General features: G+C 41.1%; 1 protein-coding gene and 1 non-coding gene across 2 annotated transcripts in view; one reads left to right on the forward strand and one right to left on the reverse strand.

The window, feature by feature from the left end:
• The window catches only part of HAAO (3-hydroxyanthranilate 3,4-dioxygenase), a 37,398-nt gene extending 27,321 nt beyond the window's left edge, over positions 1–10,077 (reverse strand). The window contains exons 1-2 of the mRNA XM_009472992.2: positions 9,879–10,077; positions 5,600–5,678 (exon numbers count right to left, since the gene is read on the reverse strand). Coding sequence (XP_009471267.1) covers positions 5,600–5,678; positions 9,879–9,958 — 159 coding nt within the window. The 5' untranslated portion in view covers positions 9,959–10,077. The remainder of the gene's footprint in view (positions 1–5,599; positions 5,679–9,878) is intronic.
• A 5,921-nt stretch (positions 10,078–15,998) lies between these two features.
• Positions 15,999–16,093, forward strand: TRNAI-UAU (transfer RNA isoleucine (anticodon UAU)). Its single transcript has 2 exons — positions 15,999–16,036; positions 16,058–16,093. It is a non-coding gene; the product is annotated as a tRNA-Ile (tRNA).
• Positions 16,094–16,874: the final 781 nt, after the last annotated feature.

Here is a 16,874-nt window from a genome sequence, read left to right on the forward strand (position 1 = left end):
AAAACAAGTCTATTTTATGTACAGCAATGTATGTAATTTAATTTAGATCCACCTTTGATACCAAACTCTGCCTAGACGTAGGAGCCCAAAGCTCTGTGAAGGCTTTTGTAGCTGAGAGCTTATTCACAGACCTCTAAAGATACCTGCAATTTGCAGTGTACTTTGAGTACTGACTGCTTCTGAAAGTGGAATTTGGGATTGCTCAACCACTTCTGGGATTGGGCTCTGACTTGGCATATCCCGGCTTGTATTGCTTGTCAGATTGCTAAGTACTAAATTAATTTGCAGAGCAAATCAAATTCTGATGTGGGAGTAGAGCCTGGGTGTTCTCCAGACTTCAGTGGTGATTGATTTATTTGAGCACAGAAAAACAATTTTCTCCCTCTCTCATCACAAGGTTTTTCAGCCATCAGAAGTCTGGGAGGCAAACAGATGAGGAAGGTAGAGAAAACTATTTTGTGGGTTTGTGTTTTTTGTTATTTTTTTTTTCCCCTCTGCTCATTTACATGTCATCTGTGAAACCTGAATACTAGCCAAGATTCATCCCAATGATTTTATGCAGCAATCTTATTTCTGAAGACACAATCTCTTTCTGATGCAAAAGGATCATCACTCTTATTACTTTGGAATAGGAGTTTTCTTTCCTATTAAAATATTCAAAGAGTTTTCACCAGATAAATGTGTGGGTTTTTTAAATATAAAGAAGCAAGAAGGTTTCTCTTTCTTTGCTGCAACTCATGTTCTGTTTTATTTGGGAGATAAGCACCACAATACCACCCACTGGAATGCTCACCTAGCCTCTCTTTCCCCTCCTTACGCATCCAGTATCCCCGTACAATGCAAAGGGAGAATTGAGCTGCTTGGGAAGAGTTTCTCAAAAGCATGCTGCCTAGAGAGCAGCACATGCTAGCAGGAGGGGTCAGGCTTCGTTTAAGCAGATAACTTGAAACTGGAGCCAAGTCTTACTTGTGGTGTGTGTGTGAGGGGGAGAAAAAGAGAAATCGAAACTCAGGTTAGAAAACTCAGGTGAGCTGTGGCAGATGTCACCTCAAATCTGTACCACGTTTCAGAGCAAGACGTTAGTATATCTCAATCAGACTGTGTAAATATGCTAGAAGAAGCTGAAGAGATTGGCCAACATGATCAAAGGAGAGGGAATTTCTGTTCTGAGAGTCCTCTTTACGGCTGCAGCATAAGGGCTCTGGTCTGTGGGGCTGCATCAGTACTTAGGTGGCTGTACCCATATGAAACAACTCGGATGTTAAGTGCAGAAACTTAGGGTAAAATATGCCACAGTGAGAAGAGGGCTTTTAAAACCAAGCAGAATACTGTGCCAATGCAAATGTGTTGCAGGTGGTAGATGAAAGGCTGATTTGAATTTCTCTGCATGGAACTACACTGTTTTATGTAGACTCAACATCAGAATATTAATTGTTAAGAAATCAAAGTCAGCTAGTTGAGATTCATTGTGTTTAAGTGGTAGACTGAAGTGAGTAAAGAGACAGGAGCCTACCTACTTTTGTGATCCTAGATTTAGCTGTTAGCATCTCACTTTCCCTCAAAGCAGCTCACACAATGCAGTAAATAAAATCCGAAGTTGGTTTTACTATAGCTAAGCTTTGTTATGATCATGGTTTTTATCTGCCATTAACTTCCTCCAAAACATATAGTCCCCTTCAGTTTTCAGTTACCTTATTTGATGAAAGTTATATGGTGAATTTATACGATAAGACTAGAGGTGTCCCCCCGCCCCCAGGCTTTGCAATGCCAAAACTCACAAATGCTACTGTGTGATGGAAAGTTCAAGAAACAAAGGTACGTCCAGGACTGCTTCCTGGTACCTGGAATGCAGCTGTTACCCCACAGCCATGAGGAGCTGAGCATCATGTCAGGGCCACCACAGAAGCTTTCAGTGGTCTCATCAAGTTGACTACACAAGAATTGTAGTCACTAGTCCATGTAATCCAAAGCTGTCTTGACACGTGAGGTACATTGGAATAATGATTCCCGTGAAAACTCACAAAACTAGCTATATAGCACAAACACTTTGTTTTTAGTGCATATTAAGAAAGTTTTGCCTATATAGCTCTATAGGTGCATTCTTACAGCAGGTTTTTTGCCATGTTTCAACAGAAGATGTGTTTCCCAAAGCAATTCAGTTTCATTTTGAGAATGCATCTGATTTAGAGGCAGAGAATGTCCGAGTCGATGTTTGCTGACTCTGTTCTGATGGACAAGGGAGCAAGGGGGAACTTAACATTTACAAAGAGGAAAAAGAATAAATATGGTATAGTGGTAAAGTCAAGCCAAAGAATGCGAATGGTTTATCTCTTGTAAGGTATAGCTTGATTTGGCTTCTTATAAAACCTGTTCAATGGAAAACAATGTCTCGGGTACGAGGCAGCACTTCTGTGCAGAAGGATGGCAAATAAGTAGTGCACAGAAAATTAAGAAGGAGGCGAAGCAGTACAGAGAACTAAGAAGGAAGAAAATGTTGAGTTACATATTTAGGCAACTCCTGCTTGCCAAGAGAAGGAAAAAAATTGTGCGAGACAAGCTGCTGTTTTAGCCTAAATAAATGTTCAGGAGACAATCCTAAAAGGCTTTGAAGAGAGTCCAAATCAAGCCTCCAGTTTTTCTCATAATTAGCCAGTCGCAACTCATCTTCCCAACAGACCTGCACATTAACAGCACCAGCAGAGACCAGCTCGGCAGCAGGAGGATGCTCCGAAGCCCTCACCTCTGCATGTCAACCCCTTGCTGCTGTGAACTGCAGGCTGACAAGCACAAGTTGTGCCACAGGACACACTATAAGCTGTGTGTCCTATACACTAACAGGTATAAAATAACGAGTGAACAGATATAAACAATCCTAAATTTAAATTTCTTTTCTAAACCGACACTTCTTTGCTATCAGAATAATACTAGTAGAGTAGCATCAGCTAAATCTGCGTAAAAGATTTGTGGGTTTTCGCATTCATGATTTGGCCTGTTAACAGTATGCCTATATAGTTTGTCTTTCAAATTACCACTTAGAACTATAAATGACCTTTTACCTGCCAAAATAATGAGCTGAACATGGTTTTGAATGTTTTATTAAATCCCAAATCTAATTTAGGAGTATGCCTTTTTAGTAGGATACTCTCTGCCTCACAATTCTTCTCTAATGAAAAACATGGATCTAAGGGCTTAATTAGATCACAGGAAAGTACAAATGTGTCTGATAAAAAGCTATGGTAAAATGCAACATATGAGTATACTGTAGCTCCATAAAAGCAGACAAAATTGGCCCATATGTTAAACTGATATGTAACTGATACCGCTTCTGATGTGTATATTGCTAATTTTCCTATCTGATAGGAATTTTATGTTTCCATTTTTGGTTGCTGAGTAATTGTGGGAAATTTGCTATGTAAATGAGCATGTATTGATACCTAAAAAATGTTTTATCCAGTTGAATTAGCAATAATTTACCATACTGTTGCATACTGATTTAAATTATGCCTTTATAGATACAGCTAACTTTTTACACCATTGGAAAGTCATATAATGGGTTTAGGCTTATTAAAGGTAGGCCAAATTCTTTTCAAACACAAGAATATCTTGCAAAATAATAATAATAAAAAAGGTAAATTATATTAATCTAACTTTCATTTTAAGGGAAGGGGAGGAGGAGATAAATTAAAAAAAAAAAAAACGAAACAGCACAGGAATGGGTTGGGGACCCAGGATAATCCAGTATGAACTGGGAGATGCAGGAAGAGAGAAGATCATAAAGAAAAGAAAAAAAAAAACAACAATATATTTAATATTGTAGTGCAGGCTATTGCACTAGTTAAACTTCAGCTTGTTTTTGTGTGTTCCTCTCTTAGTGTACAGCTCTAATGTATTTTTCAGAGCAAGAAAGTAAATTAATTGTATAAAACCAAAAAGGTTAAGTTACAGAAAAAATTATTTGGAATCATTGACTTCCATATGTACATTCACATACCTTCATTTTATGTTTTGCCAAACCTCGATATTGTTGACGTTGATAACAAAATTCACTCATTCTTTTGTAATCTAGCATATAATACTTAACAATATGCCATAACAGCAGTGTACAGATAAGATATTCTTCTCAGTGCTTTCTCAGCAGTCATAGCACAGATGTGATTGCTCCTTTCCCAGGGACATAATCATGTTGACGAAACCACATTTTGTTTTCCCCAGCTAAGTATCTCTGGAATTTCCTTGTAAATGTATGATGGATGCTAAATTCCTCTGGTGAGCAACAATCGCTTCACATGCGCTGCCCTGAGACCTGGCTTGCCTCCTTCCCAGCCCAAGCAACCTGCCGGCGTGGTCCCGGGTGTTGCCGGAGCTCCCCCGGCGCAGCCGATGAGAAGAGACATAACTGAGCGTGTTGGGTAACCTGGTACCTGACCAGAGGTGCCTGTGCCCACAGCCGCGGGTGGGCTGTGAGACCGTGGTGGCAATGCAAAGCAGGCAGGAGTCTGACAGTGATAAGGTAGCAACCGCTCTTTCAGAGCGGTACGGTTATAATGACTATAAACATCTGCATGGCACAATTATAACAGAAAATTAACGATGGCTGTTGTGAAATGCTTGGGTTGGTTTTGTGAGAAATGATTCAATGACAAGTAAACACAAATTTTTGTTTCGTTTTAAAAGGATTTATCGAACTTGACTCACTTCTGCCTTGAACTATGTAGATGCTTAGGCTTGGGTTTCCAAAGGTACTCAAAATTAGGTGGCCAAATTTTATCGGAATGATGTGAAATTAAATTACTCTGCTGGGAAGCAAGGCAAATTGTCTCCCATCCCGAAATCCTTACTGCCAGGCCTCTAGCGTCCCCTTTCCCTCAGGGTTCCTCCAGAGCCAGCTGTGATACTTCTGACTCAGAGGAGTCCTTAGGCCAAGCACACAATTCCATGAAAAAGGCAGTAAACAAAGTAGATGTAAATTGTTACAATGTTGATAGGCACTCTTTCTTCCTATATTCTGCATTTGGCACAATGGCTACTCAAAACTCAAAGCAGTGGGACGGCTTTCCTTTGATACAGAAGATGTGCAGCAAAGGGGACTGATTTGAAAAATATTTAGAGACTCTATTCTTTAATCTTTCAAACCTGAATGAAAGCCAAAAATGCTGATATTTTTCACAAAGTCCAAAAAATGTAATTTCAAGCCAATCAAAATATTTAATTTTGATTTCTGAATTTCAAAGTTACTTTCGAAATATAGATTGATCTTCTGCAACAAAATATCACTTTAAAAATATCGTTACCTTTCCAAAGCTTTGTTCCAAAATGTTGAAATGAGACATTTTGATGTGTCAGAACACTTTCTCTAGTTTCCTGTAGGAAATAAATTATAGCAAAACAGATCTGATCTCATGTGCTTGTTTCAAAGGAAATGCACAGATGGTGCATGGTTCTGGTGAATGATTCTGTTTAAGTCTTTGAATAGATCTAATAAATACAACATCAGTGAGCCTGGCATTGCTATTCTGTAGCTGTAGCTTCAAAAGTAGCTACATTTTAATCATTATAGATCAATTAAGACAGCAAAATATAAACAACCTATATAGGTTACCTCTTCTCCTTCTTCAATATGATAATCCTTCCTTTCATTTGGCCCTCCAACAAACATCACATTCAATTGATAGCGATGCCTAGAAAAGAAAGTGACATTTTAAAGCTACCTCCACTCACAGCATTCTTTATTTCATTTTTTTTTTTTTAATTCTTTGAGGACAGTGAGTCAATGAAACAATACTGAGTGACAAGCAACATCCAGAATGAGAACTCAAACGACCCTGGATGCATCTCTTCCCTCTGCCACTGTCCTGCTGGGTGACCAGCTACCTCCCTCCTGCTGTTTCAGTGCCTCCAGCTATGAAAAGGGGACAAGGACAGTTACCAGCTGTGGAAAGAGCTTTGAACTGTAAAGATTGCTACATAAGAGACACGAACACAGGAAAATGTCTTTTCAACGTGAGCTGATTACATCAGGATTCTGTAAAGGTAACACACTTTTTAAGGTTAAAGGTAAAAACATACTTTTTTCCCCATTGGTAGAATTTACTAGAGATACTGATGGTAGGAATTATCAGCTAATTTCTCTTCTATTTATACTGGTTTTGCTAAGGTGGAACAACATAACAACGGTTTCGTCGTGGTTGTGGTTGATTCAGAAAAGAAGATTCAGGCCCTTTATCTTAACTCTGCCCCTTTTAAAGAGCCCCAATGAGCACTTCTCTCAGCTGGCACAAAGAATAGATATCATCCCAATTATCTATCAGTCCACTTACACTAACAAAGAGGTAAGGCAGCCGGTTTTCATTTGCTAAAAAAACCCTGTAAATCAGGCCTGTTAGCAGTGATTCAAAATTTGTCCTTAAGCTCTTTTTGACATGTGAACTGGGGGGTGTTAAATCTCAGTGAGGAGATTCTGGGCAATACTTGGGCTAACGGGAGATTGTAGTAACACAGAACCAGCAGAGCCGCACTCCCCTGCAACACGGGGAAGAATGATGTGCCTCTGTGTCAGCGCCTTGTAAGCCTTAACTGAGAGAAGCTATTCTGAACTGCTGAACACATACATTTGATCTGCTACTATTGCCATGTTTACTTTGAAAAGTATTTAAATGATAATGAACAACACAGTAGGGATTAATAAAGCAGAAATAACCAGTAACAGCAACAAATTCTTTGGTCAAATTAAAGTCTAAAGAATAAAATTAGATTCCAATTCTTAAATTGACTATTTTCACCATAGGAAGCTGTATACATTATAGCACTTGGCTTCATGCCTGTATCCTAAAATAAGGAACTGAAATCAGAACTGTTTGTACCATGCAGATTTAATATTTGTTTTCAAGAACACACTGTAATGCTTCTGCATTAATGAACCCTTCTACTAAAGAAGGGCAGGAAGACCAAAACAGTAAGAACACAGCTAATAATTAGTGAAATAAATTAAAATCAACCCTGGAGAATAAAATAAGAGAATATGGGTACCTTGTAGCCTACGTTTAAGGTGAGTTAATTTTTTACAGAAACCCATGCAGTTTCATTATTAGTTCAATAACTAAAAGTGAAAATATTGCTCTAAAAATCACTGTTGCTTAACTTTTTGTTTGGCAAATCTATCATGAATTCTGTTACCTTATGGATTTAGCTGGGTTTTAAATAATAAACAGGCAATCATGGGATAATCATTCCTATCATTAACAATTATATAATGACACCATCAAAAAATTCCAGCTATCAAATACAGACAGGAACTCCAATAGGCTTGTTTGTCCATACTGCTAAATAAGCAGACTAAACTGTCTGGTTAATATAGTTGCATTAAGTTAAGAAGAAAAATCATAAGGAAGGAAAGCAGTTTCAGTTAAGGCTGCCAAAATGCAGTTGAGAGTATCATAAAGGTTTCAGGGGTGTGAAAATTACTTGACTGCACTATTTTTAGAATGAGGTGCTAATCAATGACCTATTAAGTTTTACATACTCTTATAGTTCTCTTCTTAATCACATGAAGAAAATTGTACCAGCAGGCAACCTTTTAAAAAGTCTCAAGACCATGAAGAATCAGATAGTCCATAACCACAGTTAGGTGTCCTTATGGTAAGCATCATATTCTGAGCTCAAAGAAGAGCTTTAACTACCCTGTGAAAATCAGTTATGTCAAGGGTTCTGATTTGGCAAAAATTGCTCATTATTGAGGTTTAAAAGCATTTAAATTTGCAAGATAGTGTCATTAAAATACATCTAATTAATTGCAGCTCTTACATTGTATCCTTTTATTGACTCTGGTAAAACTCTAAACAGGTGGTGATTCAGGAATTGAGGTTTTGTTTTGAAATCCCAAAGCGGTATTTAAAACTTTTGATCCTCTCAAGTGTATGGAACATAATTGAATAAAAGCTTGAATGACATAATAAATTTAGACACCAAAAGTCCTACTGATCTGCTGTAAGACCTAGATTTTAACCGTTAATTCTCTTTTGAAACAGAGGATCATAAGTTACTTAAACGTTTTGAGGTGGTTGCCTTCCAGTGATGTAGAAGGCAGTGAGAAAATTGCCTTATACATCTCTACTCAGCACATAAAGGATCAAAGCCTTTTGAAAAATGTTGGAAATCTATTAGTTACTTCTTGGAAAATCGCCTAAAACCTTTTTGGAAAATCCTGAAAACATTTAGATAGCACCAGGAGCAGGTGGTGAGAGACTCAGAATCCATATAGTAGATGTCTTTCCTCTCCTTCTTCACAGGCTGAAGCTATGTTGGAAAATGGATTATATTTTTTAATCTATGCAATTTTTATCACAAAAAATGTTCCTTGTTTCATCATGGCTTCTTGCAATGTTTATGGGGAAGACTTGTCGACGCCGAGTATTTAGGGATGTATGTGACTGTCTGACGTCTGATAATGTCACGCTCCAGAGTTACTTCAGGATAACACAGAACTGCTGGTAGGACAAAAAGGTTCATCTTACAGATGAAGAAAGAAAACCTTGAATATTCCATATACTGTAAAATACTAAAATTTTACCACCATCATTGGTAAGCTTTAGAAATGGCTATGCTTTACAAAATGCTTCCTAAATCCATTTTGAAAATGAAAGAAAAGAAAACACTCATAAGGAGAAGACACTTTCCTCATTCTCTCCCACTATGAAACTATTGTCGTGATTCAAGCTTCATAATTTCTCAGTTAAATGTACAACTGTAGTTTCAACACAGTCATCTCAGCAAGGATGTGCCCTTGACCTTGTTTTTGTCTTGCAACCATTACTTTGAAAGTAACCCTTGAACCTGCGAATAGAAATTAGTATCACTGCTACAGTACTGCCCATTCAGCTTTTGATTAGTGGTAGCACTTCAGGGTAGGGCAAAGGCACATTCTTTGGTGCTTTTTTAATGATTAAAGTTGCAAAGCAAGATTTAAAAAAAAAAAAAAAAGGCAAGAAAAATGCTTTTTATTTTCTATATAAAACTTGGGTCTATATCACTCTTTACAGAGAATTCCTTCTTATGAAAGCCTTCTGGATATAGAATTTTGGACAAAACATATTGTCCTCAACTTCACTGACAAAAGAAATCCTTGCTAATGTTGTGACTAGCAGGTGCCACATGCTAGACCATTTACACTGGAATTTGCTCCTAAGTTTTGACACTGAGAATATGCATGCTACGCAACTGCATAATGCCCACGCTTTTTTCTTATATCAGCTGTCTCATTCAGAATATGGTTCGTAGCTCTAAGGTGCCAGTCAGTGCTCTGAAACACTGCTTCTTCAGCCTCCTGCTGAACAGAGGGTTCTACCCTGACTTGACAGCTCTGGCAATGTCCTGGAAACCTGCTCCTCCAGTGCCCCTGCCCTTCCTTTCTCCTTATCTTTTGGTGCTACGTCCCACTGTTTTTGACTGCTCCTGCAGCTTTGGCTCCTCTGCAATGTTGGACTGACTCTCAGCAGCTCTAGCAGCTGTTTCAGGTTGTAATTTGACAGCACTGATCTGTTAGCTAGATCTTATCATTTGTGGATGTGATGCCATCTCCTATGATTTTTATGAGTTTATTGTCACAGGGCCTGACACAAATTCCCTTAACTCAGTCTAACCGCCTACAAGAGACCTGGAGTTGAGGCAAATATCTTGTATTCAAGTTGATCTTTACAGCTTCTGCAGACTTACTTACAGTCACTTTCTGTTCTTCAAAACAGCACTCTGACTGCAGTCTGAAAGAAACTACAGTTCCTTACTAATCTTTACCATGTATGCATTTTAGCAGCTTCCTCTTATAGCTAAGAATACTTATATATCTAAGAACTGAGTAAAAAAAAAATAAATCTTCATTTACTTACATAAGCTTATTGCACACAGGTGGCAAAAAGGCAGCTTTATTTTCTTCTATCCATTTTCTTACATTTACAAGAAGCTCCATGGTCTACCAGCTATGAAACTTTTGACAGAGATATTAGAGTTTTGCAGAGGGCTCTTTCTGTGAGCAAACTGCAGGTGACTCCATCCCCAGAGCTCAGGGGATTGGTTGGTAGAAGAGGTGTCTTCAGGCTTGAGTGTCAAAGGGGACAGGTCCATCAGCCAAAGGTTACTTCTGCTGCTCCAGCAGCTTAGCTAATAATTGACAAGTGTTTTTAAAATACATATTTTCATCGGAGTCTCAGTCTGCCCACAGGAGGTTTCTTAATTCTCTTTACTGCATCAACTGGAGTGTGTATGTTACCTCTCTACAGAAATTGCCTTGTTACATAGACAAGCTGAGAGTTAGGAAAATGGGCAAGACTTGGGCATACATACCCTTCAAGTCTAATATAGAAACAGGTTTCAAAGCTAAATGCAAGTTGAGAGCAGTTGCTCAAATTTTAGTTACATATACATAAAAAGCTTTTTTATACATGCATAACTACACATAGGTGTTTCAGGCTTGGTAATAGAGCCCCATTTCCTTTTCCTACCTCCTCTCAGCCTTGTTAGGCTGAATGTTTGGGGGGGGGTGTTTGAAAATATTGGGATCTTCTTCTGCTAGACAATAAAAATAAAGATGTCTCTTGCATTTGTAAGACCAAAAGCAGCTGTCCTGAGATGCTCATTTTAATTTGATCCACCCTTTGCCAATGTTATAGCAGGGCTTGTTGGAGAGCTGAACGTGGTTCTGTGATGCCCTTTGGGAAAGCGCAGCATATTGCCATCACATTATCAGGCAAACAAGAAACTGAGAACTGCCAGGCATTCCAAATCTGTATTAGTCTTTATTCCCTCACTAGTTACTGTTCAACATTTACATAGTTCCTACAGGATTGCTCGCTCTGTTCCCTGCCACCCCCATTTTTTAATAAGAAAATGTATAAACATTTATTTTCAGACTTGAAATACATGAAATGGGTGGTAAACAAAAAACCCTAAGACATTACAAAATTTCAGCATTTTTCAATTGCTCTTGACATAGCTTAGTCTTCTCATTATATCTACACTGTGCTTAGTGAGTGCATGTGTTTGGGTATAAGGTTATAATACAAGTCGTTTAAAAGTGAGTGGTACATCCTCATGGCTTGCACATATGAGCAGTGCAGCTGCTGGACTGAAGAGTCAGTATGCTGGGACAGTACAAATTCGGGAGCTCTTTAGCTTATACCATTATAATTTTGCAATGGAAAAAAGCAATGCAGTGTGAGTCTGAACTGATACCGTGTTCTTATTCCAGTATGTGTAAAGATGACTCTGTTTTGCCTTCATCTCTATCACTTCTTTGCAGTTTAGTTTAAACTAATTACATACTTGATCAAAAAAAAATCCATTTATTTTGGGACAAAGAGATCCACATGTAGATTACAGTTCCGCTATACTAGTACAATCACAATGGGACTGACAATAATTTCCTCTGAAATAAGCCCAAAGTAGTTATTATTTCACTCAATGTAGGGTTTTTTTAGGGTTTGTTTTTTTTTTTTAATAGTTATTTAGTACATGAAATTTCTACCATTAGAATGGCTGTGGTGAGACACCAGTGCGTAGCAAAGCCATTAGGCCTGTTTTTGGACCTACAGACAGGAACATTTTGGTGCTTTTTGTACTGTAGGCTGCTGGCACACTATTTAGCCACAAAGGAAAGGGATCATCTGCTTAAAATGCACTTTCACTTACGAGATGGTGACCCCCTGGTGAGACCAGGAGAACTGAAGACACTCTATTTTAATGCCCACGGTTTTGTAAAGCTCCATGTCGTCATTACTACCATGTATTGCAGAGCATGAAAACCCAGAGATTGTACAAAGCCACAGTAGGAAAAAACACAGATCCTGGAACTGATAGAGCCAAGCCTTGCTCATCACAATATTAATGTGCCAGTTTTAACTGCAGGGCTATTGTCCGCAACCCCTACTCTAATCCCTAGTCTCCACTTTTTTCTGCCAGGCAGAATACAAGGTACTATTACCTGCAGAGAAAACTCTCTCAGTTGCAGGCTGATAAATCCATTTTGTGGCTAGAGTGAGGTATGAAAACCTGATAGCTAGACCTACTCAGGGAGGAAACAAATGAAGTTCATTTATAAAATTCACCATTAGTATGAAGCTGAGGTTACTATCACAGGGTAACATTTTCTGCAACCTTCTGAAATCAAGAGGTTTTGAAAAACGCAGCTAATGGCCTCTCAACGTGTGTAATAGGTATAAGGGAACATTGCTGGGTTTTTTGGGGTTTTTTTTTGTTTTGTTTTTTTTTTTTTGAGGAGGGCTAAGAAATGGTCTGCATGGCCTGGAAGTGCTGGGCCATGAAACCCTATTTCTGTGAAGTGTATTGCAGAGGCAAAGAAAAGAGCCAGCACTGCATTCTCTGTGAGACTCAAGTAAATGCGCATGCCTCGTGACCCGACTGGGGCCTGGATTTTGCTTGCTAGTCTACTTCACAATGACTCTGCGTCCATCAAAGCCTGTTCCAGCAGCTGGGGTTTCTGCTTTCACTTTCGGCTCAGATACTTCCCTTTATGCAAAGGTGCGGCCGCAATTTCTCAGCTTTTGCTGCCAGAGAAGCACAAGACTACTGAAGCACAAAACTGCTACACAAAAATAATCAATCTTTTGCATTGAGGGTGCAGGAAAAAAGTGGTAGTGGAAAAAAATGAGTTTAGGACAGCACCTACTCTATTTTTCTACTTTCCTCAACCACCAGACCTATTAGAGACTTAAATTTACTAGCTGGTGTCCAGCAAGCAGCACATGTTAACAAAAAGCACATAAGCTAAATCTTGTGTTTCTAATTAGAAGAGGCATTCAGGTTCGTTGGCCAGGATTTTCATCTGTATGAAAGTGATATTTGGTCATTTTTCCATTACTCCCTATATTAATTTTTTTTCACCTAAAGAACTGTTGATAAAGACTTAGAATGGTTTAGAGCCCCTGGGAAGGGGAGAGGAAAACAGAATAAAGCCAGCAAGCATGGATGCTGCCTGCTCCGCTCTGCCCATTCTGCTCTTGAAAGCAAACAGCGTTTAGAAAATTGGCCCTTAAGCCTTGGTTTTTTTCGTACTTAGTGCTAAGAAGTATTCTGAAAAATCTTCACTGGGAGAGGTTTGCATTCACCAGCAATTTGAGGACAAAATCCTTTTAGTATCATTTCAACTTTGCCTTTCTGCCCCTGTGCAATACAGAGACTGATTTATCTACTTTGGTGTTAAAATAATGGAGCTACACTGAAGGGATAATCTGGAGACTCTGCAAGCAGCAGGAAGCAAGTAACTTTCTGCAGCATTAGGACAGCTTTAACTTCTGCTTTTCTCTGTTTTTTTTTTTTTTTAATATTGTGAAGAAATGAAAAAAGGAAGACATATATGACTAAATAATACATTTCACCTGGTTGAACATGCTTCCTATTTTTGGTCAATTCTGTGCCTTTTCTGTTTGTTCTTTGAGAACAAATACAAATGAAGTACTTTGTTTAAAAAATGAAAAATTGTTTATATTAGAAACCCCTACACAGTTGCTGAAAACAAAAATTCAAATCAGTAAAAAACCTACTACTTGAACTCAAGTGCAGTTATATTCCCACAAATGAATTCATGTGGCCAAATCTCACTGCTATATTCATAAACATACTATCAAGGGCCTCAGTCTCTGTGGTGACAAACATAAAGAAATGAATCACACAGCACAACAGAAGAGTTAAAGATCCCACAAAAACTACTAGAATCTTCCCCATTATCACTGTTACTTTTATGGGAAGGCTCATTAAAATACAACAAGCAGTGATTATCATCTATATAAACACCAAAATTAGACTCACTGAGTCCTCCCTCTTGCCTGAGTCTAAGGTTAAATCTGCAATAAACAGCTTGTCTGTACGTTCACAGCTTCAGCTTTGATTCTTCCCGACATTCTTCTATTTGCCAAAAAATGTTTGGATGAAATTATGTTCACAGCAATCTTTGCGTGGTATAGAATATTTTATTTTCTAGTGTAATGAAGGCAGCTGCTGTTTTCTGGTATGCCAACTAAAGCTATGTGATGATGGAAAATTTCACTATGAAATGAACTGTCAGTTTTCTGTTTTTCTCCATGCCAGCCACCTTCATCAATGGTCAGATACAGCAATTGCATGTTACTTCACCTGTCAATGGTGTACACCACTGAAACGCATTCTAAGTAATGCCCACAGTAATAGTACCAACAGCAGAACTTTCTTGACAAGTGAGAAGCACCTCGTCTCCATTCAAAACAGTCTCAGAAGGTTTCAGCTCATTTACGGATCGGAGGAAGTAATGAAGTCACACATAACCGCCACTCAATCTGCCAAAAGTAGCTGGGAGATCAGTGCTATTTACTTAAAACTGGCTGAGTGCCTGTCACCTGCTGCTGGGCCACCAACAGTTCATTTTTAGAGGCCATGGAAACCCAAGCGCTGTGTAGCACGCCCTGCAACCATCCACTCTGTAGTGAAATGCCCAGAGCTTGTTGCTTTGCACACAGTAAATTAGCTGTAGAAGGGAAAATGCTTTCTAGTACTTATGTCAGTAACCCAACAGAGCTGTCTAGGAAAGTAAATATGCTGACAATGCCTGACCACGGGTGGAAAAAAAAAGAAAGAGTATGTCTCTGTCTCAACTGTGTAACAGTGTTGGAGCATTGCTTGGGTTTAAGTATCTACTGATGCCAATTATGTTTACCATCTTCCTGCCACATAAAGGTACGACAGATCTGACTGCAGAATAAATCATGTTAGAAGTATACTTTAACAATAAACATGTGTGTAAGGCTGCGTGTTTTCTTCTAATAACTATTTCTAAGCATGTAGTACATCATATATACACCGCGTTGTTTCTGTGTATAAGTAATGTCAGCCTTTTAGATCTGTTCAGCATTTTCATATCAGAGCACCTGATTCCACTCTTGGATTTAAGGAAACAGCAAGACAAAACCTTCAGGTATTGAAACAAGCAGTTTAGACCCTGTATATGTGATGTCTTTATATCACGGATGCTCTGTAAAGTACTTGTAGCACAGTGAAGTAAGATAGAAGTCCATCCTGAGGTAAAGTAAGCCCTCAGTGAATCATCCATATGAGATAAACCCCAATATTTTTGGCTATTTCTTTTAAGCATCATTCAAAAATAATTTTGTATGATTCCTTTTAACCTGTACTATTTGTTTTGAAGGTGCCGGGGCACCCCTCGTGTTGCACACAACAGCGGCGGTGCAGCCAGTGGACTGCAAGGCCCAGGGGCGTGCAGCTAGCGATACAGGGATCATAATTTGATTAGCACGTAGCTGCTTTTCTCTCTGGCTTGGGCCCGAGCGCGACAGACGGGAGCGTTATTCCCCCACCACGGACTGCCGTGATGATGACCTTCGTTCGCCTAGAGGCCAGTGCCTTTTACCAGAGGCCGCCAGGAGGCTTGGTCCTGCACGACCCGAGGCCAGGGCCGGGCCCCGTCTGCCTCCCCTCCGGAGTACGGCGCTGTGGGGCCGCCGCTGCCGGCAGCCATGCCTGGGGGCGGCAGGAGGCCCGCCCGCCACCTGCACCGGCCCTGCCCGCCCCGCCGCGGCCGCCCCCGCCGGCTGAGACCGGAGGGTACGCAGGGGCGGTGCGGAGCCCAGCCGGCTTCGCGCCCCGCCCCGGCCGGCCCGGCCCGGCAGGCCCCGCCCGCACGGCGGAGGGGGCCGGGCTCTCCCCGCTGCGGCCGCCGCGGCCCGCCGTGCCTGCCGCCGCCCGTCCGGCGTGGAGGCAGGGGGCGGGACGGCTTTGTCCCGGGCACGGCAGCCGCCCGCCCCGAGGGGCGCAGCGCCCACCCCTTCTCCCCGCCCCCCACGCCGCTGATAACGGGCGTTAGCGAGGAGAGCGCAGCCCGGGCAGGGAACCGGAGCGGCCGCGGGCCGCTGCCCAGCGCGGGGCGCAGGCGGGCGTCCCGCGCCCTTCCCCCGGCGGGGCCGGGCGAGCCCTTGATAAACCGTTCGGGAGGAGTTGGTGTCAGGGCTCCAGTGGCGCAATCGGTTAGCGCGCGGTACTTATACAGCAGTACTAAAGCCGAGCAATGCCGAGGTTGTGAGTTCGAGCCTCACCTGGAGCACACAGCTTTTTGGGAGGTAAAAGCGGCTTTTTTGGGACTCGGCCGCGCTCCGGAGGAAGAAAGAAAAAAGTTCACGGAAAAATTATGCAGCCGTGGCGGCAGCGTGGGCCCGCGCGCCTGCAGCCTCCCGCGCCCAGGGGCCTCTGCCTGCCGGGCCCCGCTGCGTGGGTGTTTGGTGTGCGGGAGAGGGGGGGCAGGCCTCCCCGCAACGCGGGGCCGGTGGCCCTCACGGCAGGGCACCCACGGGGGGCCTTTTTAGTGTCAAAGTTTGCACGTATGCGTTTGGTTATAGGGCTCACGTACCAACAAGGTTGGTGTGTTCAGAGCAGCCTGTCAGCGTGGAAAAACGACCCCGTTCCTGGTGAGAGCTGCTTGTGTGAACTTGCAGGAAATAAAGGTTATTTTATACTGTGTTGTTTAATGCAACAAGTATTGCACAAGTGGAAGTAAATATTGACTGGTGCGGTCGCTGCAACTGAAGGGTAACAAAGTCTCCCCCCTTACTTTGCCTCCTTTGGCAGTGACAGTCTTTGTAACTGCTCATTACCGCGGTAATGCTTTACAAATGTGTGAGCCGTAGCAGGAAGGAAAATAGTTCAAATAATTTCAGATTTCTTTGAACAAGTTGAGAGGCGGCAGGGCCACAGGAAAACTGCAGCTTCCTGAAAAAGAAAGCTGGGGGACGCTGCCTGAATGTCGAGGCCTGGATCTTGTGAAGGCACCTCCATGCTAACATCTCGTCTACTACTTTCACAGTGCAATTTATATCAAAAAGTTCCAT

Source organism: Nipponia nippon, unplaced genomic scaffold (genome assembly GCF_047370975.1).
Source record: "Nipponia nippon isolate SJK-2023a ecotype South Korea unplaced genomic scaffold, ASM4737097v1 scaffold_4, whole genome shotgun sequence".
Taxonomy (NCBI): domain Eukaryota; kingdom Metazoa; phylum Chordata; class Aves; order Pelecaniformes; family Threskiornithidae; genus Nipponia; species Nipponia nippon.